This window comes from Ranitomeya imitator, chromosome 2, assembly GCF_032444005.1.
Source record: "Ranitomeya imitator isolate aRanImi1 chromosome 2, aRanImi1.pri, whole genome shotgun sequence".
Taxonomy (NCBI): domain Eukaryota; kingdom Metazoa; phylum Chordata; class Amphibia; order Anura; family Dendrobatidae; genus Ranitomeya; species Ranitomeya imitator.
This window is the reverse complement of record NC_091283.1, coordinates 583,796,856-583,810,623: the sequence shown is the minus strand read 5'-3', so window position 1 is coordinate 583,810,623 and position 13,768 is coordinate 583,796,856. Positions and strand designations below refer to the sequence as shown.

General features: G+C 41.1%; 1 protein-coding gene across 1 annotated transcript in view; it reads right to left on the bottom strand.

Moving 5' to 3' along the window:
- Positions 1–1,226: 1,226 nt before the first annotated feature.
- LOC138665087 (BPI fold-containing family C protein-like) overlaps positions 1,227–13,768 on the bottom strand; it is a 41,262-nt gene continuing 28,720 nt past the window's right edge. The window contains exons 11-16 of the mRNA XM_069752259.1: positions 10,489–10,659; positions 10,325–10,410; positions 9,427–9,469; positions 3,278–3,341; positions 3,116–3,183; positions 1,227–1,379 (exon numbers count right to left, since the gene is read on the bottom strand). Of these exons, the coding sequence (XP_069608360.1) occupies positions 1,347–1,379; positions 3,116–3,183; positions 3,278–3,341; positions 9,427–9,469; positions 10,325–10,410; positions 10,489–10,659 (465 nt within the window). The 3' untranslated portion in view covers positions 1,227–1,346. The remainder of the gene's footprint in view (positions 1,380–3,115; positions 3,184–3,277; positions 3,342–9,426; positions 9,470–10,324; positions 10,411–10,488; positions 10,660–13,768) is intronic.

Sequence of the window (13,768 nt, the reverse complement as noted above, 5' to 3'; positions counted from 1 at the left end):
TACAACAGGACTGCTCTTTATCTGACCTTTTTTTCTAATCTCAGACAACTTTTTAATGTCAATTTTCCTTATTAAAGGGATTGTACACTGAAAACAGTCTATCACCTTTCCAATTGGTCCCGCACTAATCATCCAATGGGGAATATTAATCTCCGATAGAATAGAGTGGCAGGGCACTGCACATTAATAGGTAGCTTAACCAGACAACCTATTTAAAAGGAAATACGTCAGAAGGTTTTCAGCTCCTAAACTATTCATATGTGAATGCAGCTCTTTCAAACACAATTCCAGCAATAAGATTCTGCCGCTCCAGCTCTATTTTCGCCCAGCGCCACCTTCTCCTTCTGACAGCCTTTATGCTGGGTTATTTCAACCAAAGGAGTTGTCAGTCAAGCAGGAGTAGGCAACGCCGGTCAGGCAATAGAATGGAGCTGGAGTGACAGAGGCTTCATACTTACAATAGTTCTGCAGCCTCTCAGTTAAGGAGAAATTGGTCATGTAAAGGTATTGCTGGACTTGTCTTTGAAAGAGCTACATGCACATATAAATAGTTGGAGAGGTAAAATGCTGCTGACAGATCCTATTAATAACAAAATTTTAGGTGACAAAGTGAACATAACAATTCTATGACGATAGGGGTTATGAAAAGCTGTCAAACATACCTAAGGTCACTTATTTTGCAGAAATGAATAGATAAAATTAAATCCGTAGATAATTGCCTTTCACATAAAAAAAAGAAATAACCCCAAAAATGAATTTGAGGCATCTAAATGTAAAAATTGCTCTATTTATATATATTTACAGTTGACTTTATTACGTATTTTGATAATCTTTGCAGTCACTAAACAGATATATTCAGGCCTCATTTAGATGTACATGATATTCCTCATACGGACCATTTTTCATCAGTGTTTTGTATCCAAGTTTCATCATTGTTTGGCCAGTGTGTCAGTTTTTACCATCAGTGTTTTGTTGATGAAGAAAAATTATTGCAAAGCTTCTTATATATAAATCACTAATAACACATGGATTGTACTCAGATGCCGTCTGTGTGCTGTTATTTTCACGGTAATTTTGACTCAAACAAAAAACGGACCACTCTGTCTGCAAAAAAAATGGACATTTGAACAGCCCCAATGATTGTAATGGGCATGTTCTATCCGTATAAACCATAGATAGGGCACGTACATGACTTTTGGATATCTGAATAAGGCCTTAGGATGAAATTCCAGTAGTTAGATGTTCCTTTATTTTGTCTAAAAGTTCGCAAAGAAAATTCACAATTCCCTCTGGTCATATGTAGAATACTTCCACTTGTACATCATCAAAAGCCACAGGCTGCAGCTCTACTTCATATCAGCTGCCAGTATAACAAATCCCTGAAATAAAAAAAATATTAATTATTTCCAATAGTAATAAAGTCCCATGAAATGCTAGGTAGCTGTCCTTTTGGAGCCACAATATTGATTAGTTATTCTTCGAGGCTCAGTCATGAAGGGATAGTCACATGTGCAGTACAAATAGTCTATATAAGATGCAGACCCTAGTTTCACCAGCTTCTCCCTCCAAAACTAAGGCTCTGTTCATATGTCTGTATATCCTTTCTGTTTATCTATTCCATAGACATAAAAGAAATTAATATCTTGTACATTGATTTATATGGGGTTTGTCTGATTTCACTTTGATTTCAATGTTTTTTAAGAAATGAAAAAAAAGTCCTGCATGAAGAATTTTATCTTCATTTTTTTTTTTAAAAAATACCCACATGGAAACCAGGCGGACCCATTGTAAATCAGTATGACACTTCTGCTTCTGATTGCAACAGGAATGCACAGGATACTAATTCTGTTTATCTGTTCTAAAGGGAGTACACAAACAGAAAAGTTACAGACGTGAACATACCCAAACCATGACTGTAATCTAAGATATTAAGACATATTCCCGGTTTGCACCAGCTAAAATGCAGCTGGCAATGGTGGAGATTTTCTGCCACTTGAGTGACTCTGTCCCTCCACTTATGCCAGGTTTCCATGCATGTGTCGCAAGACATGCAGGCACAGGGACTCAATCATATCATCCAAGCACACCGAAGACACTTGGTTAGCACCCAAGCATGCCTAAGACACTTGGTTGGCACCCAAGCATGCCGAAGACACTTGGTTAGCACCCGAACACGCCGAAGACACTTGATTAGCATCCGAGCATGCCAAATACACTTGGCTAGCACACAAGCAAGCCGAAGACACTTGGTTAGCACCTGAGCATGCCAAAGACACTTGGTTAGCACCGAGCATACCAAAGACACTTGGTTAGCACATGAGCAAGCCAAAGACACTTGGTTAGCACCCAAGCACTCCAAAGACACTTGGTTAGCACCCGAGCACACTGAAGACACATGATTAGCACCCATGCACGTCGAAGACAAATGGTTAGCACCCGAGCACACCAAAGACACTTGGTTAGCACCCGAGTACGCAAAAGACACTTGGTTAGCACATGAGCAAGCCAAAGACACTTGGTTAGCACACCCAAGCACGCCAAAGACACTTGGTTAGGACCCAAACCACATCGAAGACACATGATTAGCCCCCAAGCACGCTGAAGACAATAGGTTAGCACCCGAGCACACCAAAGACACTTGGTTAGCACCCGAGCACACCAAAGACACTTGGTTAGCACCCGAGCACATCGAAGACACTTGGTTAGCACTCAAGCACGCCAAAGACACTTGGTTAGCATACGAGCAAGCCAAAGACACTTGGTTAGCACCCAAGCACGCCAAACACACTTGGTTAGCACCCGAGCGCACTGAAGACACATGATTAGCACCCAAGCACGCCGAAGACACTTGGTTAGCACCCAAGCACACCAAAGACACTTGGTTAACACCCGATCACACCAAAGACACTTGGTTAGCACTCAAGCACGCCGAAGACACTTGGTTAACACCCGATCACACCAAAGACACTTGGTTAGCACCCAAGCACACCGAAGACACTTGGTTAGCACTCAAGCTAGCTTGGATACACCTTATCTGAGCACATTCTCTCATCACTACTAAGTAACCAAAGGACAGACGTGAATAAATTGCATTATACAGAACGAATCCTCTCACCTGTTGAATATTGACAGTAGCATTTGTCAGGATTTTGCTGGGAATGAAAATTCCTCCTGCTAATTTTTCTGCAAAGTAAAATATATATTAAATATTAACACATCATAGGACTTGGTAGATAAAAAGGAGAAGTTCTGAAATTAAAATAGGATTGTATCTCACCATTAACAACTGGCATTACCACGTCATGAAAGAGCTCCTGGACTCTTTTTTCTGACACATCCCCCTGGGACAATGAGAATGTAGTTACAATTACAAATTTCTGAACATTTTAGAGAAGATGTATTTTTTGTTACATTATCTACATTCATTATTGGTGGGGTATGTATGCTGCTCTTTCCATTGTAGTTTGTAGGAGTTACAGTAAAAGCCAAAGCTGTGACTACATCTGCAATTCTTATACACTTGAATTGATTGAGGTTGGCACATGCTCAGTTTCATTTTCCTAAAATAATATTTGTGGATCTCTCCATCTATTAGACATTTATGAACATAGTTTTTCCTCCTTACAAGTCACTAGTGTGGCCACACTTAGAATACTGTGTACAGTTTTGGTATCTAGCAGGCTCGTACTGGCCCATAGGGTAACAGGGGAATCCCCCAGTGGGCCCCTGTGCATATCTGGGCCCCCAACCCCACTATATGGGCATTATTTGGCATAATTCAATGGATTCACTCTGTACATATAAAGCAACATTTCATCATTCATTATCCAAACTACCCAGTGTATTATTATATAGAGATATAGGTAAATTTGTGAACGAGGGCAGTGTAATATTTGTATACAGGTTAAAAGTGGGCCCCCAAAGTCAATGTTACTGGTGGGCCCTTAGCACCCCAGTCTGACACTGTTATCTAGTATATAAGAAGCACATAAGTGAACAACAGTGGGTGCAGAGAAGTGCAATCAAGATTATTAGCACTTCAACCCCCTGGCGATTTTACATTTAACTTTATATTTTTCCGTCCACATAGCTGTAGACGGGCTTGTTGTTTGCAGAATGAGTTGTATTTGTGAATGACATAATTCATTGTATCATGTGATGTCCTGGTAAGCAGAAAAAAAATCTAAGTGTGCTTAAATTGCAAACAAAAAGTGCAAATCCACAATTGTTTCTTGGGTTTTTGTATTTACCATGTTCACTATATGGTAAAACAGACCAGGCAATATGATTGTCCAAGTCAGTATGAGTATGCTGATATTACACATGCATAGTTTTTTTTTATTTAAGTGGTGAAAAAAAATTCAGAAATTTATAAGAAAATTAATTTTGGCTTTTGTCGCTATTTTCCTGGACCATTCGCACTTTCATTTTTCAGAGTTTGGGGCTGTGTGAGGGCTGATTTTTTTGTGCTACGAGCTGCCGTTTGTACTGATTCCATTTCAAATAGATATCATGTATTGTTTGTCTTTTTTTGCATTTTACTGCATTGTTGCCACAGCAAAAGAAACACAATTATGACGTTTTGATTCCGTTTTTTGTTACATCGTTTACTGATCGTTTACTTTGACAAACGCAGCAATCCCAAATATGTCTATTTTTTAAATTGCTTTATTTTAATGGAGTGGAAGGGTTTGATTTGAACTTGTTTTTTGTTATTTTTTCATATTTTTAAAGACTTCTTTTTTTTACACTTCTTACTGTATTTAATAGTCCCAATCTGCGATCACCCGATCACTTGTGCTATAAAATCTCCTAGGAATGCCAGCCACGGACTGGTTTTCACATGAGAATCATAATGACAGGCACAGGAGTCATCAGCAGATCCCAGCTGTTATGAGAACCCTTCAACGTCCCGAAATCACGTCACGAGTGAACCGATAGGAGCATGGAATGATACGACCCCTACAAGCACATGTTAACAAGTTAACAAGCTGTTAAAAGCATATGTTGGCTGATTCAGCCATCATGTGTGGGGAAAGATGTAGGAACACGAATTTTCATGTATTTGTACATCAAAAGTCGTGACGGGGTTAAAGGAATTGGTGAACAGCAGTACAGAGACAATTTGGGGTTATTCAGTTTTGTCAAAACCTAAGGCTTAGGGGAGATGTTATTACAATTTACAAGGAAATAATGGGACGTTATAGAGAACTTTGTAATGATCTTTTTACACCTAGACATGCAATGGTGGCAAGGGGGCATCCTACATCTAGAGGACAGAAGGTGTCCTGTCCAAATTAAGTCTGCAGTCACTCTGGCCGGCAGTATAATGCATACATACCCTCCAGTCTCCGCTCAGAAACTGCCGAATCCCGCAGTGGTTGTCTGGTCTAAAGCTACAAGTCTGCATACACTCTATGTGACAGCAAACTTGGGAATGTTAGCAACATGTCCACTACTCGCTGTGAGGATTCTCTGGTGCCAGGAGCGGGTGGCCATGTGACTGCAAGTATGCGATATACATACTCCTACTAGATTATTTCTGGCCTCACTCAATACAATTGCATTGAGTGAAGCTGGGCCCATCTAGTTTGAATGGAAGTATACATATCACATACTTACAGTCAGATGACCGCCGTTCCTGGTCTCGGAGAATCCTGACAGCGCATAGTGTGCACAATGTGAGGGTTTACAAGTCTGCAGTCACATAGATTATCTGCAGTCTTCTATCCTTAGACTGGACAACCTCTTTAACCTTAGATTACCATAGAACCATAGTCGTAGGTTATTTACTGTAAAAGCAGTGAGACTATGGAACTCTATCACAGGATGTACTGATCGATTCACTAAAAAAGTGCAAGGAGCTCTTGAAAGTCTTATGAGTATTAGATTTTGTGATGGGACGTTGATCCAGGGAACTAGTTTGATTGGCGTAAGTGGAGTTGAGAAGAAATTTTTCCCATAATATGGATGGGGCAATTAGCAATTGCCTCATGTTTTTTTTGCCTTCGTCTGGATCTACATATTAGGGTATAGGTTGAATTTGATGGACTTGTGTTTATTTAAACCTTTAGGCTATGTGCCCACATTGCAGAAGAGAAGCAGAATTTTCCTCACCAAAACGGCACACCCTTGCCAGGAAAAACACATGCGGATTTTGATGTGTTTTTGATGCGTTATTGACTGGTTTTTCATGTTTTTTTCTAATACATGTCTATGGCTGCGGAAATGAATGAACTTGCTGCGTATTTTACCGCGAAGCGATTCCGCTGCGGAAAGATACGCAGCATGGGCACAGCAATTGTGGAATGCAATTAAAATTAATAGGATGCGTTTTGTGAGTGTTTTTTAAGCAGCGGAAAAAACGCAGCGGAAACGCTTAAAAAATTCAATGTGGGCACATAGCCTAAACGCTATCAAAGTATTTCAAGGGTGAAAGTTTGGCGAATGATCAAAGCAAAAAAAAAAAAATATTTGCTTCTTAAACTGCAAAGCTGGCCTTACCAGTGACATGGCAGCTAGTTGTGATCATTAGCTACACATTGTTTTCTGTGGCTGCAGAAATTTCATGCTTAATAATAAAATTGACTAATTCTTTAGTTATTTTAATGCTATAATGGGTCTAGGAGGCTAAAAACTGAGAGATATTTCCAATGTGGGTATCAAGTTCCACAACAGATGTTGAGGTCCAGGCACCATCTTGGTCTGTCTCGTGGAGCCCAAGCAAAATCGCAACCATGTATGTCCATTGGTAAAGTGTTTCACAGGTAAAATACAGTTATTTTAGGCAAGAGGATATTTGTAAATATGTGCATATTTCATTACTTAGGCTTCAACCACACCAACATTGGAGCAGATTCAAGAAATCGATTAGGAGTCTTATGATTAGATTGTCCAGTACTTTTATTTTTTAAACGCTGGCCACCTTGGTCCAAAAATACAGTATATATATTTATTCTCAACTGATCCCTCTTCATACTGCTGCCAGAAGGGAATATGTAAAGTATAAATGCTTCAGATTCTCATTGTACATACATGTGACACCTGCAGACAATCACTGCTCACAGCAATGACCCATCGCTCACTGACGCAGTCACTGATTGGCAGCAATGGTCACATGATGTCCCCACCAGAACAAACGGCTTGAAGATTCAAAGGAACCTAGATGCAGTATGGAGGGGAATCAGCAGGTGAATACAGTTTTTTTATATACTGGAGCAATTTATTTAAAGGGAACCTGTCACCCCGTTTTTTCAGTATGAGATAAAAATACTATTAAATAGGGCCTGAGCTGTGCGTTACAATAGTGCATTTTGTGTACCCTGATTCCCCACCTATACCTTACCAAAGTCGCCGTTTTCGCCTGTCAATCAGGCTGGTCTGGTCAGATGGGCGTGGTGACATCGCTGTTTCTTCCCCCAGATCTTGCATATCTTTCCAATGGTGGCGTAGTGGTTTGCGCATGCCAAACTGCTGAATCCACTGCGCAGCTGAAGAAAAAATGCGCGATCGGCGCTATTTCCCTGGTAATCAGTGGGGGCGGCCATCTTCCGGAGGGCGCGCGTGCACAGATGGAGTCCTCTGCTGCCCGGGGCTTCAGGAAAATGGCCGCGGGATGCCGCACGTGCACAGATGGAGATCGCGGTGGCCATTTTCCTGAAGTAGAGTTCACATCTCGGCTTCAGGAAAATGGCCGCCGCGATCTCCATCTGCGCACGCGCGGCATCCCACGGCCATTTTCCTGAAGCCCCGAGCAGCAGAGGACTCCATCTGCGCACGCGCGGCCTCAGAAAGATGGCCGCCCCCACTGATTACCAGGGAAATAGCGCCGATCGCGCATTTTTTCTTCACCTGCGCAGTGGATCCAGCAGTTGGGCATGCGCAAACCACTAGCCACCAACGGAAAGATATGCAAGATCTGGGGGAAGATACAGCGATGTCCCATCTGACCAGACCAGCCTGATTGACAGGCGAAAACGGTGACTTTGGTAAGGTATTTCGGCAGCATAGGTGGGGAATCAGGGTACACAAAATACAGTATTGTAACGCACAGCTCAGGCCCTATTTAACGGTATTTGTATCTCAATTAGAACATAAACCAAAACACAGCAAATAATAAATGAAATGCATCCACTGAATATAACAAAACCTATAAATATGATGCACAACTCAATATATATAAAGAATCAAACTTTTATTAATGAAAGTAACACAATAAAACAATGAATAATGGCACACATGAGGTAATAAAATAATAAATATAATAATATTATAAAGTGCTGTGTACACAATAAATATCAAGAAAGTAATGCCCTAGAAAAAGTAGCAAATATCAAGTGTTTAAAGAAGGTGTCATAGTGCCATAGTCAATATAAAGTGGAATACCAACCAGTGTGGGAGCCTGTGAGAGCCTGGACCAGCCCGACGCGCGTTTCGCCTGAGCTTTGACGAGGGAAAGCTCAGGCGAAACGCGCGTCGGGCTGGTCCAGGCTCTCACAGGCTCCCACACTGGTTGGTATTCCACTTTACATTGACTATGGCACTATGACACCTTCTTTAAACACTTGATATTTGCTACTTTTTCTAGGGCATTACTTTCTTGATATTTATTGTGTACACAGCACTTTATAATATTATTATATTTATTATTTTATTACCTCATGTGTGCCATTATTCTACGAGATATTTGATACTATATGATGTGGTTACCCAACTATATGGGTTATATTATCTGTAACCTATATATTTATTATTTTTCATTATACGTTATGTGGGATTCTATTGATATCCTGCGTTAGCCTGTATTGTATTGTATCTACCTTTTGTTATCCCCTGTATTATTCTATCTTGTTTTATTGTGTTACTTTCATTAATAAAAGTTTGATTCTTTATATATATTGAGTTGTGCATCATATTTATAGGTTTTGTGGTATTTGTATCTCATACTGAAAAAACGGGGTGACAGGTTCCCTTTAAAAAAAAAAACATTTCTCAACTGTATTTATTTATTATTCATTTTACTACGTATATAGCGCCATTAATTCCACAGGGTTTTACAGACATTATTGCCACTTGCTCCATTGGGGCTCAAAAACTAGATTCCATATCAAGTATGTCTTTGAAGTGTGGGAGGAAACCGGAGTACCTGGAAAAAAATGATACAAACTCAATGCCGATGTTGTCCTTGGTGGGATTTGAACCCAGGACCCCAACGCTGCAAGGCTACAGTGCTAACCACTGAGCCATTATTCTGCCCAATGACCATATGCAACTGTAATATAATAACCAAATCAACAACAGAGAACATGTCTTATGGAAACGCATTCATCATGACAAATGACTAATGCAGCAATTCTCTCAACTGGAACACAGAAGCTCATATTAATCCACTATTGACAAAAGATCGATAGGTATTATTTATCCTACCTTTTGTCCTTTATTGGCAGCATGACTCCCTTCTATTTGTAACCTGTAAAAAGTCAATTTTTTTTCTTTAGTAATAGGTACCAATCATTGAAAGCCATAGTCTGTGTCTTTATTGTTATCCACATTCAAATCACAAACTCATTACCCTCCTTAGGGAAGTGGAAAATTTCTATCCACTTGGCGGAGACATATACATGGGGGTGTACTAGAGAGCCTCCTGGACTCATTGTGTCTCTCTTTGAGGTATCATATGACGAAAGATATCCCTTTCAATGGTAAATTGATATAAAATCCTGGCCATTTTTACTCCTGAGTCCTCACAAAACTATCAGTCTGCTCAGCTTCTCCTATATAATATGGAGCATGTGGATTGGACTACATATTTAGTGTGACTATCTCCTGTTAAATAACCAATATTGATGGGTTCATCCAACAGTCTAATTTGTCCGATTTTGGACTGCCATTCCTTTTCTTCTCCTTGAGATAAGATTCTGCCTGTGTTTTCTGATGCTGGCCCTCTCATAGAGTCTTTTTCCTCTTCTCTTTTTATTTTTATATAGCGCTAACATATTCCACAGCGCTTTAAAGTTTGCACACTTTATCGTCGCTGTCCCCGATGGGGCTCACAATCTAAATTCCCCATCAGTATGTCTTTGGACTGTGGAAGGAAACCAGAGTACCCAGAGGAACCCACGCAAACACGGGGAGAACATACAAACTCCTTGCAGATGTTGTCCTTAGTGGGATTTGAACCCAGGACCCCAGCGCTGCAAGGCCGCAGTGCTAACCACTGATCCGCCCATATGTGAATGACTTTTAGTTTTCTATAATCACTAAATACAAAGGAGTAGAAATAAATATGGCATACAAAAGGAAGACAAATAAACAAGTAACTTGCCCATTGAAGGTCAAAGATCCTGTGAAATTCAAACCCTGCGCTCCTATAGCCTCTGCCAATAAAATACTGGCTTGGAAGGTGGCCACCTATACAAGAAAAATGCAAATGATTCAGACTGACACTGTATGCTACATTATCTTAGAAATGCTTAGTATGTTACTTACTATGTTAACACTGAAGATATTCTTGGTTTTGTCCTTTGAAGGATACACATGTGTTTGTAAAGACCCACCAAACTGGATAGTCATATTGTTTGGTCGAAGGAATACTAGTGGAGGCCGTGTTGAATGCAATTCGATTATTACGGGTGTAGGGTCTGGAAAATGTTGAGAAATCTAAAAAAACAGCAGCACAATAGTTCATGTGACTCAATTGTGACTCAAAGTGCAGATTGAGACATTGTGTACTTGTTGGAATTCGAGAATCAGCACCAGAATTCTGCAAGTTGTAGAACAGTGTAAGTAAATAGGTTGATGCCACTGATTTTCACTGCGAATTTCATTTTTTTGCAGTGCACCAAAAGTGATGATAAAATTTGCAAATAACACACATTTAGGATTGTTTTCCCAACATAATTTCTTCATTATTACCAAAACAGCTTCTGAAAGATGTATTCTTCTGTTCCATTATGATTATTTTTTAGTGAGATCAATGGATGACAGATTTGTAATAACCTTATGAGTCTGAAATAATTTCACTCATACCAATCATATGTTATTAGCGATATTATAAATGATTATGCACCATGTCATGGATGCTGCTCTATTCATTGTGCAATTATGAGTGACACGTCACAATAGTCACACATTAGCTATTTTGCTAGGGTCATAGGATGACCTGACCTGGTGTGTTCTACCACATTTACCTGTAGCTTTTAGATGAAGGTGCAGTATGGATGATATAGTTTACAAAATGGCTAAACTGTAGCAGTAACCTTAAAGGTATATAGGGGGCACCATAATAAAACATAGCTGTGCATCTACAGTCTTTATTTTAGAGCTTAACTTAAAGTGAACCTTTCAGCAGGATCATGCTCAATAAATTACATACACTGTCAGGTTGGTGCCGTTATACTGATTAAAATGATACCATGGTTGATTAAATCTGTCTTGTGGTTGTTGTTTAATCTTTACTTGTAGTTTTCAGTTAACGATATGCCCGTGCTTCGGTGCAGCCTGTGGGTGGTATTTTTGTGGTGCTCTGCTTACATATTCATCTGTATGGCTTATGAAAGGTCACTTATCCTTCAGTGCCCCCTATTTTACATACTGTACATCTTATTGTTTGAAAAATACCCAAAACATTCAGCATGCATTCGGAACACGGTAGATGCTACTGCACAGGCACCGTCGCCATTTTGCTAGAGAGAAAAAAATAGTCTCCATCAAGATGACGCCAGCCGTGCCTGCGTAGTAGCATCGCTTGGAACGTGATGGATGCTACTGCACAGGCACCACCACTGGCACCATTTTGCTAGAGAAAAATAAATTGGGCACCATTAAAATGGTGCCGGCGGTGGTGCCTGCACAGTAACATCTATCAGCATTCCAATAGATGCAACTGCGCAGGCATGGCCACCGGTGCCATTTTCATAAAAAAAAAATGTCTCAAGAAATGTATATGACTAAATAAAATGAATATATAAATACTAGATGGTGGCCCGATTCTAACACATCAGGTATTCTAGAATATGCATGTGCACGTAGTATATTGTCCAGCCACGTAGTATATTGCCCAGCCACGTAGCATATTGCCCATCGATGTAGTGTATTGCCCAGCGACGCAGTATATTGCCCAGTCACGTAGTATATTGCCCAGTCACGTAGTATATTGCCCATTTACGTAGTATATTGCCCAGCCACGTAGTATACAGCACAGAGCCACGTAGTATATTGCACAGCGACGTAGTATATTGGCCAGCCACTTAGTATATTGTCCAGCCACGTAGTATACAGCGCAGAGCCACGTAGTATATTGTCCAGCCACGTACTATACAGCACAGAGCCACGTAGTATATTGCACAGTGACGTAGTATATTGCCCAGCCTTGTAGTATACAGCACAGAGCCACATAGTATATTGCCCAGTGACGTAGTATATTATCGAGCCACGTATGTCACAGGTTAAAAAAATAAAAAATAAACATACTCACCTAAGGATCCGAGGGCCCCTTGTAGTTTAACATACTCACCATTCTGGTCGCTACTCCTCAGCGTCCCGTCTCTCTGCCTCCTGGGATCCAACGGCGCTGTGCAGATGGACACGCGGCTGCCGCCATTATGCGTTCCCAGGATGCTTTGCAAAATTACCCATATGACTTAGCGGTCTCCCGAGACCGCTAGGTCTTCTGGGTCATTTTGCAAAGCATCGCTGGGAAAGGAAGATGGCGGCAGGCCCGAGCGACTCAGCGAACAACAGAGGGTGAGTATAGCAGGTTTTTTGTTTTTTTTTACTATTTTTAACACGGTCCGTTACCAAAGGCATTAACCCGGTGTTATCGGTGACCGGAGGGGAGTATGGAGCGGGCGCCGGGGACACTGACTGCGGGGAGTAAGCAGCGGAGCACCGGGGACACTGACTGCGGGGAGCGGAGCGCCGGGGACACTGACTGCGGGGAGCGGAGCGCCGGTGACACTGACTGCGGGGAGCGGAGTGCCGGGTACACTGACTGCAGGGAGCGGAGCGCCGGGGACACTGACTGTGAGGAGTATGGAGCGGGCGCCGGCCACTCACTGCGGGGAGTATGGAGCGGCCATTTTCTTCCGGACTGTGCCCGTCGTTGATTGGTCGTGGCTGTTTTGCGGCGACCAATCAGCGACTTGGATTTCCATGATAGACAGAGGCCACGACCAATGAATATCCGTGACAGACAGACAGACAGAAGGACAGACGGAAGTACCCCTTTGACAATTATATAGTAGATTATAGGTCGTACCATGCTACAGTGCGCCTGCAAGATGAATGTAATTTTTTTTCAAACAATGAGATATACAGTATGTAAAATAAAATAGCACAGCCCCACCCTGGACCACAAGAATCTCATTAACTAACTGCAATTAAAGATTACACAACAACCACAAGACGGATTTCATCAACCAAACTATCATTTGAATCAGTATAACAGCCTCAACCTGACAGTGTTTGCAGTTTACTAAGCTCAATCCGCTGACAGGTTCACTTTAAGAAAAAAAACAGTTGTAAGACGATTGAAAATACTGTACGTGTGTGATCTTCCAAATATCATAGACTGTTGCTATGTTAACCCACATTGATACTTGGTGAACTATCTCGGATTGTCTCACTGCCATACTAATGTTAAAATATGATTAACATAAAAAGGGGAATGCAGCACTTAGAATGAGTTGCAGTGCAATCACTGCAATGAGTCTGTTGAATTTGAGACCCTTTGAGGATAATATGCCCACAGTAGTGCTTACTTGACTGA